General features: G+C 44.4%; 1 protein-coding gene and 1 long non-coding RNA gene across 3 annotated transcripts in view; one reads left to right on the top strand and one right to left on the bottom strand.

Annotated features, from left to right (window-relative positions):
- LOC138373584 (uncharacterized) overlaps positions 1–18,763 on the bottom strand; it is a 432,068-nt gene that overhangs the window by 96,384 nt on the left and 316,921 nt on the right. The gene's annotated exons all lie outside the window — the stretch shown is intronic.
- Positions 11,525–18,763, top strand: part of LOC123752258 (putative neural-cadherin 2) — a 302,071-nt gene continuing 294,832 nt past the window's right edge. The window contains exon 1 of the mRNA XM_069339829.1: positions 11,525–11,659. Within this exon, the coding sequence (XP_069195930.1) occupies positions 11,602–11,659 (58 nt within the window). The 5' untranslated portion in view covers positions 11,525–11,601. The remainder of the gene's footprint in view (positions 11,660–18,763) is intronic.

The raw sequence follows: 18,763 nt of genomic DNA, 5'->3' as shown, positions 1-18,763 counted from the left end.
CCGCCTCTCAACTGTCAATCAACTGTTACTAATTATTTTTTCCACACACACACACACACACACACCCACACACACACACACACACACACACACACACACACACACACACACACACACACACACACAGAGGAAGCAGCCCGTAGGAGCTGTGTAACTCTCAGGTATCTATTTACTGCTAGGTAACAGGGGCATCAGGGTGAGAGAAACTCTGTCCAATTTTGTTTCTCGCCGGCGCCGGTAATCGAACCACAGGCTTACGTGTCCAGCGTGCTATCCACACAGCCACCGACGCCCCGTCTGTGTGTGTGTGTGTGTGTGTGTGTGTGTATGCACTGTGTATTGTGTAACGTATGTGTTTACGGTCATTCTAGACGCTTCTTCAGGAGGCAGACCATTAGTGATAATTTCTTAGTGACACTTAATACGGAACCCCCCCTTCCCCTCGCCGCCTCACCCCTATTGCTTTCTGCCCTCTCCGCCCTTTCCTCTTCCGTTCCTCTTCCTCTCCTCTCTCTCCCCCCCCCCCTTTTTTATATTTCCGTCTCCCCTTTCTCCGTCCCTCTGCTTTTCGTTATCATATTTTGTATTTTTCTCACTGTTCTCCACTCTTATCGCTGCACCTCACGCTACCCCTTCCACACCATCACACAGAAGGATTCCTCTTCCACATCATTCTTCTCTTTCCCTCTACAACACCCCCTCTTTACCCAATAACAGCTTTTCTTTCTCTCCCTTTCCACCCGTCTCCTCTGTCTCCTCTTTCTCCACCTCTTCCATCTCTCCTCTTCCTCCCCCCTCTGTCCACCCCTTCCACCCGTCCTCTCTCCAAACCATTCGTTATCCGCCTTCTCCTAGTTGCTGCCAGGCGGAATTACTCTCCCTTGTTCTTCCTCTTAATTATTCCTTCATTATTCAATTCTCAACATGGTATTTTTTTCTCTCTGAATGCAGCAATAAAACTTTTTTAATTCATTAAGTCGATGGAAAGAGAACATGCTGTGTGGCTGCTTCTTTTGAGACTGAGTAAGGTCAATTATTCTGACATGAATGGCTGCTATATTCGAATGTTCTTCTCTTGTGAAGGAAGTTGAAAAGTTAACTCTCCAAAGTTAATTTGTCATCTACAATGAGCCGGATATATTACAGTTAAATGTGGCACCTTTAGAGACAGAGAGGAACTGAACACAAAATAATGAGATGAATATAGTTCATGCTGGTGAACACGAGAGGTATTTAACCCCGTCAAGAGGACAGGGTAATCTAGTTCCTCACTCTCATTGGCTGATTGGAGCAGTGGGTAGGGTTGTTAGCTAGCAATTCTCTCCTCGGCATGTTGAAGTCAGGACGGTCCTAGAATTGAACTGGTTCCTGTTTTCTAGTCACTTCTTCATCAATCGCTGTTGACGCTAAGTTAGATTTAGTGAAATGCATCCGGTCCATTACGTAGATAATTATTTTACTGTATATGTTGAATTAGCAAGATAAAGATGTAACAGATATATGGTTGAATGTATGTAAGGAAGAGATATGTGACTCATTTTGGCTGACGCAAAGTAGAGAGTTTGGACAGATGCTGTATAGTATGTTCTTCTGTATTTATTGGGAGGAGTAGACAGGCTTCACGACGATACAGTGTACCACACAAGACAATGGTCGAAGCTGTGGCCCTCTGGAATAAATATCACATCAAATATCTTCTTATCATCTTTAAGCGTTTAATATTATTTAATATTATACATATGGATCTAAACCAATCATTGTTTTTTATACTGGTGTTTTCAGGCATTATATATTTTTTTTTAAATAAAGAAAATCACTCGGCCTATTAGGGAAATCGGGCCTTGCATAGTAGGCCGTGAAGTGCGTTCTGGCTACTACATATTTATACGACATATATATAAGCAAACAGAGGTGGTACCCCCTATAATAAATAAATACATATATATATATATATATATATATATATATATATATATATATATATATATATATATATATATATATATATATATATATATATGTCGTACCTAGTAGCCAGAACGCACTTCTCAGCCTACTATGCAAGGCCCGATTTGCCTAATAAGCCAAGTTTTCATGAATTAATTGTTTTTCGACTACCTAACCTACCTAACCTAACCTAACTTTTTAAGCTACCTAACCTAACCTAACCTATAAAGATAGGTTAGGTTAGGTTAGGTAGGGTTGGTTAGGTTTGGTCATATATCTATGTTAATTTTAACCCCAATAAAAAAAATTGACCTCGTACATAATGAAATGCGTAGTTTTATCATTTCATAAGAAAAAAATGAGAGAAAATATATTAATTCAGGAAAACTTGGCTTATTAGGCAAATCGGGCCTTGCATAGTAGGCTGAGAAGCGCGTTCTGGCTACTAGGTACGACATATATATATATATATATATATATATATATATATATATATATATATATATATATATATATATATATATATATATATATATATATATATATATATATGTGCGTTTCCTGTTTTAAACCTCACACTCTCCGTCTCATTCTTTCCTCTCATAATCTCCCTCCTCTCCTATCATCCTCGCTCTATCCCCCGCTCTCTCCTCTCTCCCTGTCTAGGACCTTCCTCCTGTCCATTCAGTATCGCCGAAGTTTTCCCGTCGCTGTCCATGATAATCGCCTTCCTAAAAATCACAGGATTAGAACTTAAATCCCATACCTCAGTTCCTGGCTCTGACTGGTGATTTAGGGGATTACTGTTCGTCTAATCTTCCTTGGGGATTTACGGTAATAGTATTAAATTTGTAGTCTCGTCTTAGGCTCCCTGGGGGATGACGTCGTATAGCATATGTTTTTCTTCGTACTCTAGTAGATTAATAATTTTTTTAATCCCACTATAATTTTTTTTTATTTATGAGTGTGTTATGTTTTAATAGGTGCCTATGTATTTATATGTATACATATCCGTACTTTTTTTTTCTTTATCCATTCAATCTATGGGATACGAAACAGAATGAGAGGATACAGTGTAAGGCAACATAACGTAGGAACAAAAAAAAGCTGAGATGAACTTTAGGAACACATGAAATAATAAATTCTTTGTAATCTTCTGCAGCACTTGTTAGCGAGCACACACACACACACACACACACACACACACACACACACACACACACACACACACACACACACACACACACACACACAGGATGAGAAGAGAGGCAGAAAGACAATACGAAAATGACATCGCAAGCAAGACAAAGACTCAACCTAAATTGCTGCACAGCCACATCAGGAGAAAAACAACAGTAAAGGAACAGGTAATGAATATAAGGATAAGGGCAGAAGGATTCACTACAAACGACAAGGAAGTGTGTGAGGAACTGAATACGAAATTCCAGGAGGTCTTCACCTTAGAGCAGGGAGAGATTCCAGAGATAAGAGAGGGAATAGTTAACCAGGAACCACTAGAAGAGTTTGAGATTACCAGTGGGGAAGTAAAGAAGTGTTTACTAGAGTTGGATGTGACAAAGGCTATAGGCCCAGATGGAATCTCACCTTGGATACTAAGGGAAGGTGCAGAGGCACTGTGCCTGCCACTCTCCATAGTGTATAACAAATCACTGGCAACAGGGGAACTGCCAGAAATTTAGAAGGCAGCTAATGTTCCAATATACAAGAAAAGGGATAGGCAGGAGGCACTGAACTACAGGCCAGTGTCCCTAACCTGCGTACCATGCAAGCTGATGGAGAAGATTGTGCGAAGAAAGCTAGTGGAACATCTGGAGCGAAAGAACTTTGTAACACAGCATCAACATCGGTTCAGAGATAGCAAATCCTGCCTCACAGGGCTAATTGAATTCTACGACCAGGCAACAAAAATCAGGCAAGAAAGTGAGGGGCGGGCAGACTGCATATTTTTGGATTGTCAAAAAGCCTTTGATACAGTACCACACAAGAGGCTTGTGAAAAAGCTGGAGATGCAGGCTGGAGTGAAACGGAAGGTACTTCGTTGGATAAGGGAGTACCTAAGTAACAGAAGACAGCGAGTCACTGTGAGGGGTGAGATCTCGGATTGGCGTGACGTCACAAGTGGAGTCCCGCATGGGTCAGTCCTTGGACCTATACGTTTTCTGACAAATGTAAATGATCTCCCAGAGGGTATAGAATCGTTTCTCTCAATGTTTGCTGATGATGCAAAAATTATGAGGAGTATTGAAATAGGATGATGCTAGGAGGCTACAAGACGACCTAGACTGACTGAATGAATGGTCCAACAAATGGCTGCTAAAGTTTAACCCGAGTAAATGCAAAGTAATGAAACTAGGCGGTGGAAACAGGAAGCCAGACACAAGATACAGAATAGGAGTTGAAGTACTTAATGAAACGGAAAGAGAGAAAGATCTAGGAATTGATATCACACCAAACCTGTCTCCTGAAGCCCACATAAAGAGAATTACGTCTGCGGCATATGCGAGGCTGGCTAACATCAGAACAGCCTTCAGGAACCTGTGTAAGGAATCGTTTAGAATCTTTTACACCACATACGTAAGACAGATCCTGGAGTATGCAGCCCCAGCATGGAGCCCGTACCTTGTCAAGAACAAGACGAAGCTGGAAAAAGTTAAGAGGTATGCCACTAGACTAGTCCCAGAACTAAGAGGCATGAGTTACGAGGAAAGTCTGCAGGAAATGCACCTTACGACACTGGAAGACAAAAGAGTGAGGGGAGACATGATCACTACCTACAAAATCCTCGGGGAATTGACAGGGTAGACAAGGATAAACTATTCAACACTGGCGGTACGCGAACAAGGGGACACAGGTGGAAACTGAGTACCCAAATGAACCACAGGGACGTTAGAAAGAACTTTTTCAGTGTCAGAGTAGTTATCAGGTGGAATGCATTGGTCAGTGATGTGGCGGAGGCTGACTCCATACACAGTTTTAAATGTAGATATGATAGAGCCCAGTAGACTCAGGAATCTGTACACCAGTTGATTGACAGTTGAGAGGCGGGACCAAAGAGCTAGAGCTCAACCCCCGCAAACACAACTAGGTGAGTACAACTAGGTGAGTACAACTAGGTGAGTACACACACACACACACACACACACACACACACACACACACACACACACACACACACACACACACACACACACAATGGGGCCTCGTAGCCTGGTGGATAGCGCGCAGGACTCGCAATTCTGTGGCGCGGGTTCGATTCCCGCACGAGGCAGAAACAAATGGGCAAAGTTTCTTTCACCCTAAGTGCCCCTGTTACCTAGCAGTAAATAGGTACCTGGGAGTTATTCAGCTGTCACGGGCTGCTTCCTGGGGTGTGTGTGTGTGGTGTAGAAAAAAAAATAGTAGTTAGTAAACAGTTGATTGACAGTTGAGAGGCGGGCCGAAAGAGCAAAGCTCAACCCCCGCAAAACACAACTAGTAAACGCAACTAGTAAACACACACTACACACACACACACACACACACACACACACACACACACACACACACACACACACACACACACACACACACATACACATATCCAAACACACACTTATGCTCAGAGCAAACAAAGCAGACCTGATCATGGGGTGCAAGTTTTTTTTCCCTGTACCATATTACCCACTGAATAACCTAACCCACCCACCACCACCGCAACCCACCACCACCGCAACCCACCACCATCTCCACCATAACTGTCGACACTACTGCCTCTCTGTGGTTGACCTCTACCACCACCACCACCACCACTACTGCCTTCTCTCTCTCTCTCTCTCTCCTTTCCTTCTATCCTTGTAATCTCTTCATTGTATTTCATCTTCCGTGCAAGAGGTTTTTGGTCGCCTTGTCTGTGTTTGATGGAATTATTTGAATGGATAAAAGGAGCATTTATGTGTTGATGGCGATATGTGTTGCTGGTGTGTGTTGTGGGTGATGGGTGTTGGTGGAGTGTTGAGATGGGAGTGCTTCTGTCCTATTGATGGATTTAAACCACAATCATTGATTGAAAGCAGACGACTTATCCCACTGAACCTTAGAAGTGTGTGTGTGTGTGTGTGTGTGTGTGTGTGTGTGTGTGTGTGTGTGTGTGTATGTGTGTGTGTGTGTGTGTGTGTGTGTGTGTGTGTGTGTGTGTACTCACCTAGTATGTGTGTGTGTGTGTGTGTGTGTGTACTCACCTAGTATGTGTATGTGTGTGTGTGTGTGTGTGTGTGTGTGTGTGTGTGTGTGTGTGTGTGTGTAAGAGCGTGCATGCGCATATACATATACAGTGTGTAAAGCCCTGGAAGCTCGTGTTTTTGCATGTATGTAAATGAATGTATGCATAAACATACAAGCGCATTCGCATTTACGTGAATCTTTACTACATTCCGTAGCGGGCGGGCGTGCACACCTGCACGAGTCTGGGAAGCTCCGTGCCGGCTGGAACCCCACCAACAATTCCATTGCCAAGAGCTCCAGCTCAAATTGCGACGGGAAGACCTTTTTAGCAGACTTAAGATTCTTACCGTGAATTACCCCGCCGGAAGAAAACATATCCCAGGTGGATCCAAATGTACGACACCTCTTTACCACCCTTCTTGCCTTCCCCTCGTCTTCCCCCCTCATCTTCCCCTCCTCATCTTCCCCTCCTCATCTTCCCCTTCTCATCTCCCCCCTCGTCTCGGGGCTCATGCTCGGGCTCTCTCTCTCTCTCTCTCTCTCTCTCTCTCTCTCTCTCTCTCTCTCTCTCTCTCTCTCTGTCTCTCTGTCTCTCTCTCTCTCTCTCTCTCTCTCTGTCTCTCTCTCTCTCTCTCTCTGTCTCTCTTTCTCTCTCTCTCTCTCTCTCTCTCTCTCTCTCTCTCTCTCTCTCTCTCTCTCTCTCTCTCTCTCTCTCTCTCTCTCTCTCTCTCTCTCTTGCCAGCCCGTTCTCTTCATTTACCGCTTCGTAAAAAATGGGACTATTTTGCGTAACCCAAAACGAATGAACACTAGTATCTCACTAAGCCTATTGAGACCCATGCGTATAGTAAGCGTCAATATTTTAGTGCTTTAATTTGTAGTAATACGTAACATTTTTAACGGATTGTGTTTTATGCATATTTAAAATCAGACTCAACTTCAGTGTATCCTTATTTATCTCTGTGCATTACAATTTGTTGGAGCAAGTGAAAGGGTAATGGTGAGAGAGAGAGAGAGAGAGAGAGAGAGAGAGAGAGAGAGAGAGAGAGATAGAGATAAAGAGAGAGAGAGAGATAAAGAGAGAGAGAAACAGTGTTATCTAGTCGTGTTAAGTCTTTATGTCGTCTCCTGGAAGAAGGCACTATCATGGTCAGCAGTAAATATACTTTATCTCGGGTCTTTATCTTTCTTCTACATTAAAAGGAAATTGTCGAAGCTCTCGGGGTTAAACTCTCGTCGATTTTTTTATGTTCAATTAATTCCATTATTCTGTGTTTATCCTTCTGTATCCCACCTCCGATAATCCAGGTAATACGGTGTTGCATTCTTTCCATTATTACCAGAACTTCTCAGGAAAATAACCATAGATTTTGAGGTAATTGGAGCTGGTAGCGGAGCGGGTGGTTTGGTAACTATGCCAGAGTCGTTGAGTGTGGCAATTCGCCACAGTAAAGGTACCTCTTTGTACATCACAGGCCATCCCTTGAGGGGCTGATACACACACACATACAGAGGGGGCCTGACGGCTGAGTGAACAGCGCTTGGGATTCGTAGTCCTAGGGTCCAGAGTTCGATCCTTGGCGGAAGCGGAAACAAATGGATAGACTTTCTTTCACTCTGATGCTCCCGTTAACCTAGAAGTAAATAGCTACTTGTGAGTTAGACAGCTGCTACGGGTCTTTTGCAAAAAAAAAAAATGCTTTTGACAGAGTCCCACACAAGAGGTTGTTTTGGAAACTGGAGCATGCTGGAGGGGTGACAGGGAGACTTCTGACCTGGATGAATTTATTTTTTAACAGACAGACAGAAAATACTTTTCATTTATAAACAGGAAAGATGGCTGCTAAACCGTGAAGTACATAGGACTAAAAATAGGTACAAAATATAACTGGAAACAATGCATATGGCTACAAGAGGCATATATATATATATATATATATATATATATATATATATAAATATATATATATATATATATATATATATATATATATATATATATATATATATATATACCACCCCTATTCTTTTGGTATGTGTGTATATTTATTTAACTTTATTTGAAAATGTCATTACACAAAAAAAAGTTACAATATTGATTACATGCAGGGTGCAAGGCTGCTTGTCACAAGTTGAACAGCTCCTATATATATATATATATATATATATATATATATATATATATATATATATATATATATATATATATATATATATATATATATATATGTCGTACCTAGTAGCCAGAACGCACTTCTCGGCCTACCATGCAAGGCCCGATTTGCCTTATAAGCCAAGTTTTCATGAATTAATTGTTTTTCAACTACCTAACCTACCTAACCTAACCTAACCTAACTTTTTCGGCTACCTAACCAAACCTAACCTATAAAGATAGGTTAGGTTAGGTTAGGTGGGGTTGGTTAGGTTCGGTCATATAGCTACGTTAATTTTAACTCCAATAAAAAAAAATTGACCTCATACATAATGAAATGGGTAGCTTTATCATTTCATAAGAAAAAAATTAGAGAAAATATATTAATTCAGGAAAACTTGGCTTATTAGGCAAATCGGGCCTTGCATAGTAGGCCGAGAAGTGCGTTCTGGCTACTAGGTACGACATATATATATATATATATATATATATATATATATATATATATATATATATATATATATATATATATATATATATATATATATATATTTGGTGCCTCCCTCTGTGCTCTCAAAAAGAAGGACGAAGGAATCAGGCCAATCGCTGTTGGCAACACTCTCCGACGCCTGATTGCCAAGGCTGCTACGAGGGTTGTCAGCCAGCAAGCGGCTGAATTGCTGAAACCAATCCAGCTAGGATTTGGAATCCCCCAAGGCTGTGAAGCGGCTGCCCATGCAGCACGAGCATACATCACAAACATTTCTGATGAAAAGGCCCTGCTCAAACTGGACTTTAAGAATGCCTTCAACATGGTAAGAAGAGATGCAGTACTTTGTGCCGTACATCGCCATTTCCGGCCCCTCTACCCGTTCATACTATCGTGCTACAGTGGCGAGTCAAAACTGCTCTTTGGTGAACATGAAATCAGATCATGTGAAGGTGTTCAGCAAGGTGATCCTCTTGCTCCCCTTCTTTTCTGCTTAGTCTTAAAAGAAATCACCGAAAGCTTGTCCAGCGAGTTCAACATCTGGTTTTTGGATGATGGCACTATAGCTGGCACCGTAGACCACCTCTTGTCAGATATCAGGAAAATAAGGGAGCAAGAAGTAAGCCTGGGTCTCGTCCTGAACCCTTCCAAGTGTGAAGTAGTCTCCTCCAACCCAGACATCGTAGCTAGAATAAGGTCTGCCTTGCCTGGACCCCATGTCATTAGGGCCGAGAACAGCACCCTCCTTGGAGCTCCCCTCGGGTCTAACGCCATTGAGGAGATCCTCGACAAGAAAATCGCAGACCTTAGGAGGATGGAAGACAGAATAGGTGACATCGATGCCCACGATGCTTTTTATCTCCTCACCAAATGCCTATCCCTTCCAAGGCTAACCTACTTTCTGAGGTGCGCCCCATCTTACAACAACCCAAAGCTTGACGAGTATGACCTCCTACTGAAGACCATGCTGGAAAAAGTTGTTAACCTCTCTCTCAACGAATGCCAGTGGAAACAAGCCACTCTTCCTGTCAGGCTCGGTGGCTTGGGTGTCCGCACCGCCACCCAAATTGCAGTCCCAGCCTTCCTGTCTTCCTCCTCAGCATCAGATGACCTGGTTAAGGAAATTCTACCTGACACCCTGAGTGATGTAGCGGGGATACAGGACCCCCACTACACGGAATGTGACACGAAATGGGGTGCCATGACAGACCCAGCACTCAGACCAGCCATGCCGAAAGCCAAGAAACAATCCAGTTGGGACAGCCCCATTGTAGACAAAGAAGCCACAGCTTTGCTGGAGGCAGCAACAACCCCCAGTGATCGTGCACGCCTCACAGCTGTGCAGGCTCCCCATGCAGGGGACTTCCTTCTGGCAGTCCCTATGTCTGCGACAGGCACACGTCTTGATCCGCAGGAGCTCCGTATTGCAGTCGCTCTCCGCCTTGCTGCCCCTATCCACACTGTTCACAGGTGTATTTGCGGCGAGGCAGATGCTGACGAATATGGATTGCATGGCCTGCACTGTGGAAAATCGGGTGGTTGGCACACTAGACACGACGAAGTCAACGACATCATTAAAAGAAGCCTTGCCTCTGCTCAGTGTCCAGCGGAGAGAGAGCCCCGCAACCTACTGAACCGTGACTCTGTTAGCTTTGCCGGCCGACCAGACGGAATCACACTGCGTCCGTGGAAGGGTGGCAGGCAGTTAGCATGGGACTATACTTGCGTATCCACCCTGGCAACGACATACATCACCCTCTCTGCCGGCACGGCAGGAGCCGCAGCGACACACAGAGAAAAACAAAAGTCAGTCAAGTACAGGCAATTAGATCAAAGGTACAATTTCGTTCCAATAGGGTCTGAGACCCTAGGCCCATGGGGTGAGAGTGCAAGAAGGTTTCTTAAGGATCTTGGTTCCAAGCTCATTGACACCACAAGAGACCCTAGAGCAGCAAGTTTTCTCTTTCAGCGCCTCAGTGTCGCGATCCAGAGGGGAAATGCCCGCTGCATCCTCGGTTCCTGCCCGGCGTCGGAGGAGTTCGAGGAAATCTACAGCCTCTAGGAAGCGAACTTTTTCTTGTGTCCTCTTAATGTTCATTTTTTGTATAAAATCAGATATGTAACTGTATAACCTTGCATAATAAAGTGTACATCATAATAAAAAAAAAAAAGGGGGGTGGTAGGAGAAGTGAACACTCTTTCGTATTCAGAGTTAAATGTCAAGTTTTTCCCTGAGTGCTCTGTGTTCCCTTCTCTGAGGCTGTGGGTCCCTATAAGTACACCAGTGGTGGTACCCCCCTATATATATATATATATATATATATATATATATATATATATATATATATATATATATATTTATATATATATATATATATATATATATATATATATATATATATATATATATATATATATATATATATATATATATATAATATTTCACGGTTTTTATTTCTAAATGTCAACTTTCAAGTCTTTCAACACTTGGAAACTAAATAATAACTCAAATTTTCATTTTATATTTGCTACTCTGAAATTAAACAGTGAAAATAAATTTTATTTCAATGTTAATATCTTCTGAATTAACCCAGGGATTTTTCATATTTTGAAAAATACTTTTATTACAGAGAAATATATATTATATACATAACGTTTTATTCACATAAACCATATACATTAGGACTATTTATATCTTTTCAGGCTTGCCAACCTAGCTAGTCACTGTTTACTTCTTTTTCAGGCTTGCCAACCTTACTGATAAAAGGAGCTGGTAACTGAAGATACAGGAATGGCGGTCAACGTGTTGGTACCCCTGCTCATCCCCCTGGGCGAACAGCTGACTAATGGTGAGTATCAACTAACTTGTTATCTAAGTTCCAAGTAAATATCATGGTTAAAGCTCATCTTCGTCCTGCTTTGTACGCACGTCAAGGAAGACCTCCGAGTGTTTGTTAGATCAAGGAAGACCTCTGAGTGTTTGTTAGATCAAGGAAGACTTCAAAATGCTTATCTCAGGTCAAGAAATCTTGCAGTGAACTAAAGTGAAGTGAGGCGACACTATAGCAGCCACACACCCGAGAAAAGCAATATCTCGGCACCTGTATGTCGGTGTGATGTAATATGGCACTGCGGCACCCTGCCTTAACAATGCCACAATACCACACCACTGGCAACATAGCGAGGCAGACGGAACAGCCTTGGCTGTGTGTCTGAGCTACACTGAGGCAATATAGAGTTCCTCTGACAAGAAGCCCTCCCCTAACCTACACACTATGGCGCTACACTCTTATTGGCTAATACTTACACATGTTAGTATGTGTGTGGGGTAAATGGTTGGGAGAGGCAGGAAGGAATAGATGAGAGAGAGAGAGAGAGAGAGAGAGAGAGAGAGAGAGAGAGAGAGAGAGAGAGAGAGAGAGAGAGAGAGAGAGAGAGAGAGAGAGAGAGACGAAAGGTACATGACAACTGACTTACGGCACCAGACACACACACACACACACACACACACACACACACACACACACACACACACACACACACACACACTCGAACCATGACTCGACGCACATAATCCCTAGGCTTTAATCCCCTGACCTCTGGTCCCAACACATGCTCTGCCTTCCCACCAAAATATTGTTGCTTGTCTTCAACACACACACAACATATTTCCCCAAGCACATGTTCCAAACAATGACCCCATGAGCCCTAACCCACGACCCGAGGCCCTAAACAGATGACCTTTGATCCCAAAATGTTGACATTTGCCTCCAGGCGGGTGACCTGTAGTCCCAAACAGATGCTCCCTGACTTGTGGTCCCATGCAAACGACTCCTGATCTGAGATGCCACGATACACTCCCAGGCCTCTGGCTCATAGGTCTCTGGCTCCCAGGCCTCTGGCTCCCAGGTCTCTGGCTCCCAGGCCTCTGGCTCATAGGTCTCTGGCTCCCAGGCCTCTGGCTCCCAGGTCTCTGGCTCCCAGGCCTCTGGCTCCCAGGCCTCTGGCTCCCAGGTCTCTGGTTCCCAGGCCTCTGGCTCCCAGGTCTCTGGCTCCCAGGTCTCTGGCTCCCAGGTCTCTGGCTCCCAGGCCTCTGGCTCCCAGGCCTCTGGCTCCCAGGCCTCTGGCTCCCAGGCCTCTGACTCCCAGGTCTCTGGCTCCCAGGTCTCTGGCTCCCAGGCCTCCAGCTCCCAGGCCTCCTGCTCCCAGGTCTCTGGCTCCCAGGCCTCTGGCTCCCAGGCCTCTGGCTCCCAGGCCTCTGGCTCCCAGGCCTCCGGCTCCCAGGCCTCTGGCTCCCAGGTCTCTGGCTCCCAGGTCTCCGGCTCCCAGGCCTCCAGCTCCCAGGCCTCTGGCTCCCAGGCCTCTGGCTCCCAGGCCTCCAGCTCCCAGGTCTCTGGCTCCCAGGTCTCTGGCTCCCAGGCCTCTGGCTCCCAGGCCTCTGGCTCCCAGGCCTCTAGCTCCCTATGCTGGTAATGCCAAACACATGACCCCCATAATAGCTTGCTGGCCGCTCCCCCCATCTGAGCCACACCTCCCCCGAGCTGAGGCACCGGTGCAGGCCGTAATAGCGAGGTAAACAGAGGGTGATGGCGTGCTGGCAGGCCAAACAAGACAGACAAACACCGGAATGCACTCCACAAATATGACCTCTAATTAAAAACTGCAGGTTATATATCCTGGCGACGTAATGCTAGAACGGGTGTGTCGAGGTAGGCAGGTGTGTGTGTGTGTGTGTGTGTGTTGGGATTTAGGCCTCTGCCCAGGTGCTGGAACCGGTTTAGTTAATGAGGGATATTTTGTTCAGGACAAATTTTGTTGGTTGTTTTATATACAGGTCCACAGTTACTTCTAGACACGAGGGAGGATTGACTGGGTACCAAACCTTAAGTCTTCCCTAACTCCCGGGACTCAATTCTAGATGAACAGAGGCATCACGTTAAAAGAAACGGGCCCAACCGTTGCTACCTCGTCCTGGGATTGAGCCGGGGTCCCTCGATTGGTAGTCGAGGACGTAGACCACTCAGATATCACAGAACATTCAGATTGCTCAAAGGATATTTATTGTAGTTCTTTGTTTGATTTTGAAGTTAAAGGACAACCTAGTGTATAAGCAATGTCCTTGGATGGGAACGATTTTGCATGTTTCCATTCACCTGAAGCCCCTGTTCACCTAGCAGTAAAATAGACACCCAGGAGTTAGGCAACTGTTGTGGGTGGCCACCTTGGGAAAGTCAGTAGTTGACTTAGACAGCCTAGAGTGACATCGATAGCCGCAATTACAAGCTTTCTGACCACAACAATGGCTTTTAAATGAGGTCAATAACGCTAAGCCATCACTAGCCAGGATGAAGGCCATTCAACAAAAAAACAGAGGAAAAGAAACTAAGGTCCTGATTCACGAAGTAGTTAATCAAGCACTTACGAACCTGTACATCTTTTCTCAATCTTTGGCGGCTTTGTTTCCAAATATAAAACAGTTAATGAGCTCCGAAGTACCAGGAGGCTGTTTATAACAATAACAACAGTTGAATGGGAAGTTTTCATGCTTGTAAACTGTTTAATAAATGTAACCAAGGCCGTCAAAGATTGAGGAAAGATGTACACGTTCGTAAGTACTCGCGTAACTGCTTCGTGAATCTGGCCGTAAGACTGCAGGCGAGGTTAAACTAAAATAATTTAGGATCTCTAATGTAGAATTAAACGGTAAAATAAAAATAAAACAAGGAATATATTTATCACCAGGAACCGTTTATAATGAACCTCAGAGACATAGGAAATCAAATTCAATCGAATAATAGTTCAATATTACCATTTTTACGACCTTCGTGCAAAAAAGGGCGTATCAGGCGATACATGAGAGGAGGAGGAAGATACATACAACTAGAACTACGGGCTCACCATAGCCCGTGCTACTTGGAACTTTTTGTTCTAGGTAGCGAATCTTTAACAACAACAGATACATACAAACATAACAGAGAAATGACGATAAATGGCAGGGAGTGAGAGAGAGAGAGAGAGAGAGAGAAGCAGCAGCTAACGACAGCGTTGAGGGGTAAGCACCACGACCATAACACGGCTGTAGAACACATGAACAACCTGGGTGAAGGCCTCGGTGAACAGGTTGAACCAAAGAGATGATGAACATACAGGCAAATACCTTCGGAAGTTTTCCAATTTGGTCTCACAATACCACCAAGTACAAAGCGGCAGCAGCGGCGCGCCTTGTCAACACAACTTGTGAGATAGTTGTGGCAGTGGTGACGCAAGGATACGCACTAGTGACGCAAGGATACGCACTGCTGTGTCTAGTGACGCAAGGATCACACTAGTGACGCAAGGATCACACTAGTGACGCAAGGATACGCACTGCTGTGTCTAGTGACGCAAGGATACGCACTGCTGTGTCTAGTGACGCAAGGATCACACTAGTGACGCAAGGATCACACTAGTGACGCAAGGATACGCACTGCTGTGTCTAGTGACGCAAGGATACGCTCTAGTGACGCAAGGATACGCACTGCTGTGTCTAGTGACGCAAGGATACGCACTGCTGTGTCTAGTGACGCAAGGATCACACTAGTGACGCAAGGATACGCACTAGTGACGCAAGGATACGCACTAGTGACGCAAGGATACGCACTAGTGACGCAAGGATACGCACTGCTGTGTCTAGTGACGCAAGGATCACACTAGTGACGCAAGGATACGCACTAGTGACGCAAGGATACGCACTAGTGACGCAAGGATACGCACTAGTGACGCAAGGATACGCACTAGTGACGCAAGGATACGCACTGCTGTGTCTAGTGACGCAAGGATACGCACTAGTGACGCAAGGATACGCACTAGTGACGCAAGGATACGCACTAGTGACGCAAGGATACGCACTAGTGACGCAAGGATACGCACTGCTGTGTCTAGTGACGCAAGGATACGCACTAGTGACGCAAGGATACGCACTAGTGACGCAAGGATACGCACTATTGTGTCTAGTGACGCGAGCGTAAATATAATGATGGTGTTAATTACATTAATGAGACTATAGTTACAACGTATTGATAATACGATGAACGGGACTAAGACTATTAATGTGTAAGAATGGGGATGAAGGCCAAGGTGAAGAAGAAGTGAAAAAGAATGCAGGAGGCGGGATGAAGACTTGGATAAAGACTGGTAATTCATTAATCCAAGTGCAGTAGCGAGGAGCGGGCGGGATTTGTTAATAATCCTTAGGGTTTATTAGGACGTCTTAATGACGGACTTAAGACGTGGAGGAAAGAGAGAAAGGCAGAGAAAGGCAGAGAAAGGTAGGGAAAGGTAGGGGAAAGGGAGGGAAAGAAGGAAGGAAAGTGAGAGGGAGGTCTTGAAGACCTAAAATAACATTAAGAAAAACTACAGAAGGTTAAGTGGTCTATGTGAATCGGCATCTATGTAAACCCAACCCAAATTCATTCACAAATGTGTCTATCCTACGCTTAAAACAATCCGGCGGTCCATTGTGTTACCCGGTAATTTGTTTCATAAATCATCAACCCTTTACCCCAAACCAGTATTTACCCAGGTTTTTCATGAATTTAAATGTACCCAAATTGTATCCACTGTTTTAGCGTTCTGTTACAGGGACAGACGTACACAGACACAAAGATGGAGAGAGAGAGAGAGAGAGAGAGAGAGAGAGAGAGAGAGAGAGAGAGAGAGAGAGAGAGAGGGAGAGAGAGAGAGAGAGAGAGAGAGAGAGAGAGAGAGAGAGAGAGAGAGAGAGAGAGAGAAAGAGCGAGAGGAAGCAAGAGAGAGAATATATAATAAATTGTTGCAATGTTTATCCAGAGACTCACTTGCTCTCTCCAGGGTACCAAACTTAAATGAACTGCCCGCACTCTAAGTTAATAAAAGATCTTATAGTCCCTGCATAAAATAGTGAGAGAAAAAGAGAGAGAGAGAAAGAGAGAGAGAGAGAGAGAGAGAGAGAGAGAGAGAGAGATAAGATTTAGCATGAGAGAGTGAGGGAGAGAATATTTCATTACTAATCTTGTATAACTGTTTGTGGATTAATTTAGTAACACTTAATACAAAGAAAATATAGAAAATAAAAAAGGAAGAGGAGGGAAGAGAGGGAGATATAGACGAACGAGCCAGAAATACAGCCATTTAGATCATACAAATCATGCAGATCATACAGCCAGATAGACCATACAGCCAGATAGACCATACAGCCAGATAGACCATACAGCCAGATAGACCATACAGCCAGATAGACCATACAGCCAGATAGACCATACAGCCAGATAGACCATACAGCCAGACAGACCATACAGCCAGATAGACCATACAGCCAGATAGACCATACAGCCAGATAGACCATACAGCCAGATAGACCATACAGCCAGATAGACCATACAGCCAGATAGACCATACAGCCAGATAGACCATACAGCCAGATAGACCATACAGCCAGATAGACCATACAGCCAGATAGACCATACAGCCAGATAGACCATACAGCCAGATAGACCATACAGCCAGATAGACCATACAGCCAGTACGCACAGATAGATTATTCAGACATGAATGATTCACCTACGGCCTGGGAAACATGCACTGGGTAGAAAAGCTGTCAACTAGGTAAACTGCCTCAACATTTCCTGGGTATCCACTGAGTATACCATCTAAACAGTACCTTGTTATCCCTGAGGTAAACTAAAGCTTCACATCATATTTTGATACATGACGTCTGAAGAGAAACGCAGAAGAATGTAGAAGAATAAAGGAAAGAACGGAAAGAAATAGAAGAGAGAGAGAGAGAGAGAGAGAGAGAGAGAGAGAGAGAGAGAGAGAGAGAGAGAGAGAGAGAGAATACAAGACAGTGAGGGAGGGAATGAGGAAGAATGGAACTATCATGAGAAAGCGCCAAGCCATTACGACTATATATCACTTGGATGGGATCAGGAAAAGGATTTGGGATGGGACGGTGGGAAAAATAATGGTGCCTCAACCACTTGGACGGTCGGGGATTGAACGCCGACCTGCATGAAGCGAGAACGCCGCTCGTCCACCCCAGGATGAGGTCGAGTGAGAGAAGGGAGAGAGGTAGAGTGAGGAAAAAGGAGAGGGAAGAGGGAGTGAGAGAAGGGAGAGAGAGGGAGACACTGCCCAGTACACCCGACTGCCTCCACTTAACCGGATGACCAAGTGAGTCGCTTTTGTTATTGTCCATGTAAAGAATTTGTCCATTTAAAGCGGAGAACTTACATGGATATACACACACACACACACACACACACACACACACACACACACACACACACACACACACACACACACACACACACACACACACACTGGGGACACAGGTGGAAACTGAGTACTCACATGAGCCACAGAGACGTTAGAAGGAACTTTTTTAGTGTCAGAGTAGTTAACGGATGGAATGCATTAGGCAGTGATGTGGTGGAGGCTGACTCCATACACAGTTTTAAATGTAGATATGATAGAGCCCAGTAGGCTCAGGAATCTGTACACCAGTTGATTGACAGTTGAGAGGCGGGACCAAAGAGCCAAAGCTCAACCCCCGCAAGCACAAATAGGTGAGTACAAATAGGTGAGTACACACACACACATTTCAAAAATGGCCAAATATACACTCACGACGCCAGACCTATTCTCTCACATTTACATGCAAATGTGGCAATAAAGAACCCCGTATGTTTATAAGCATACTTAATGATGCTTGTAGAGGAGAGTCCTGCATATATGGGGAACTTTAGTCACCTGCACACACACGCGCACGCGCACTCAATCACTCACACACACACCCACACAGAGAGTTGATTATATTTAAACAGTTGAGAGGCGGGACCAAAGAACCAGAGCTCAACCCCAGCAAGCACAACTAGATGAGCACACACACACACACACACACACACACACACACACACACACACACACACACACAC

Source organism: Procambarus clarkii, chromosome 42 (assembly GCF_040958095.1).
Source record: "Procambarus clarkii isolate CNS0578487 chromosome 42, FALCON_Pclarkii_2.0, whole genome shotgun sequence".
NCBI lineage: Eukaryota > Metazoa > Arthropoda > Malacostraca > Decapoda > Cambaridae > Procambarus > Procambarus clarkii.
Note: the sequence above shows the minus strand (reverse complement) of the source record. Positions and strands in the feature narration are given on the sequence as shown.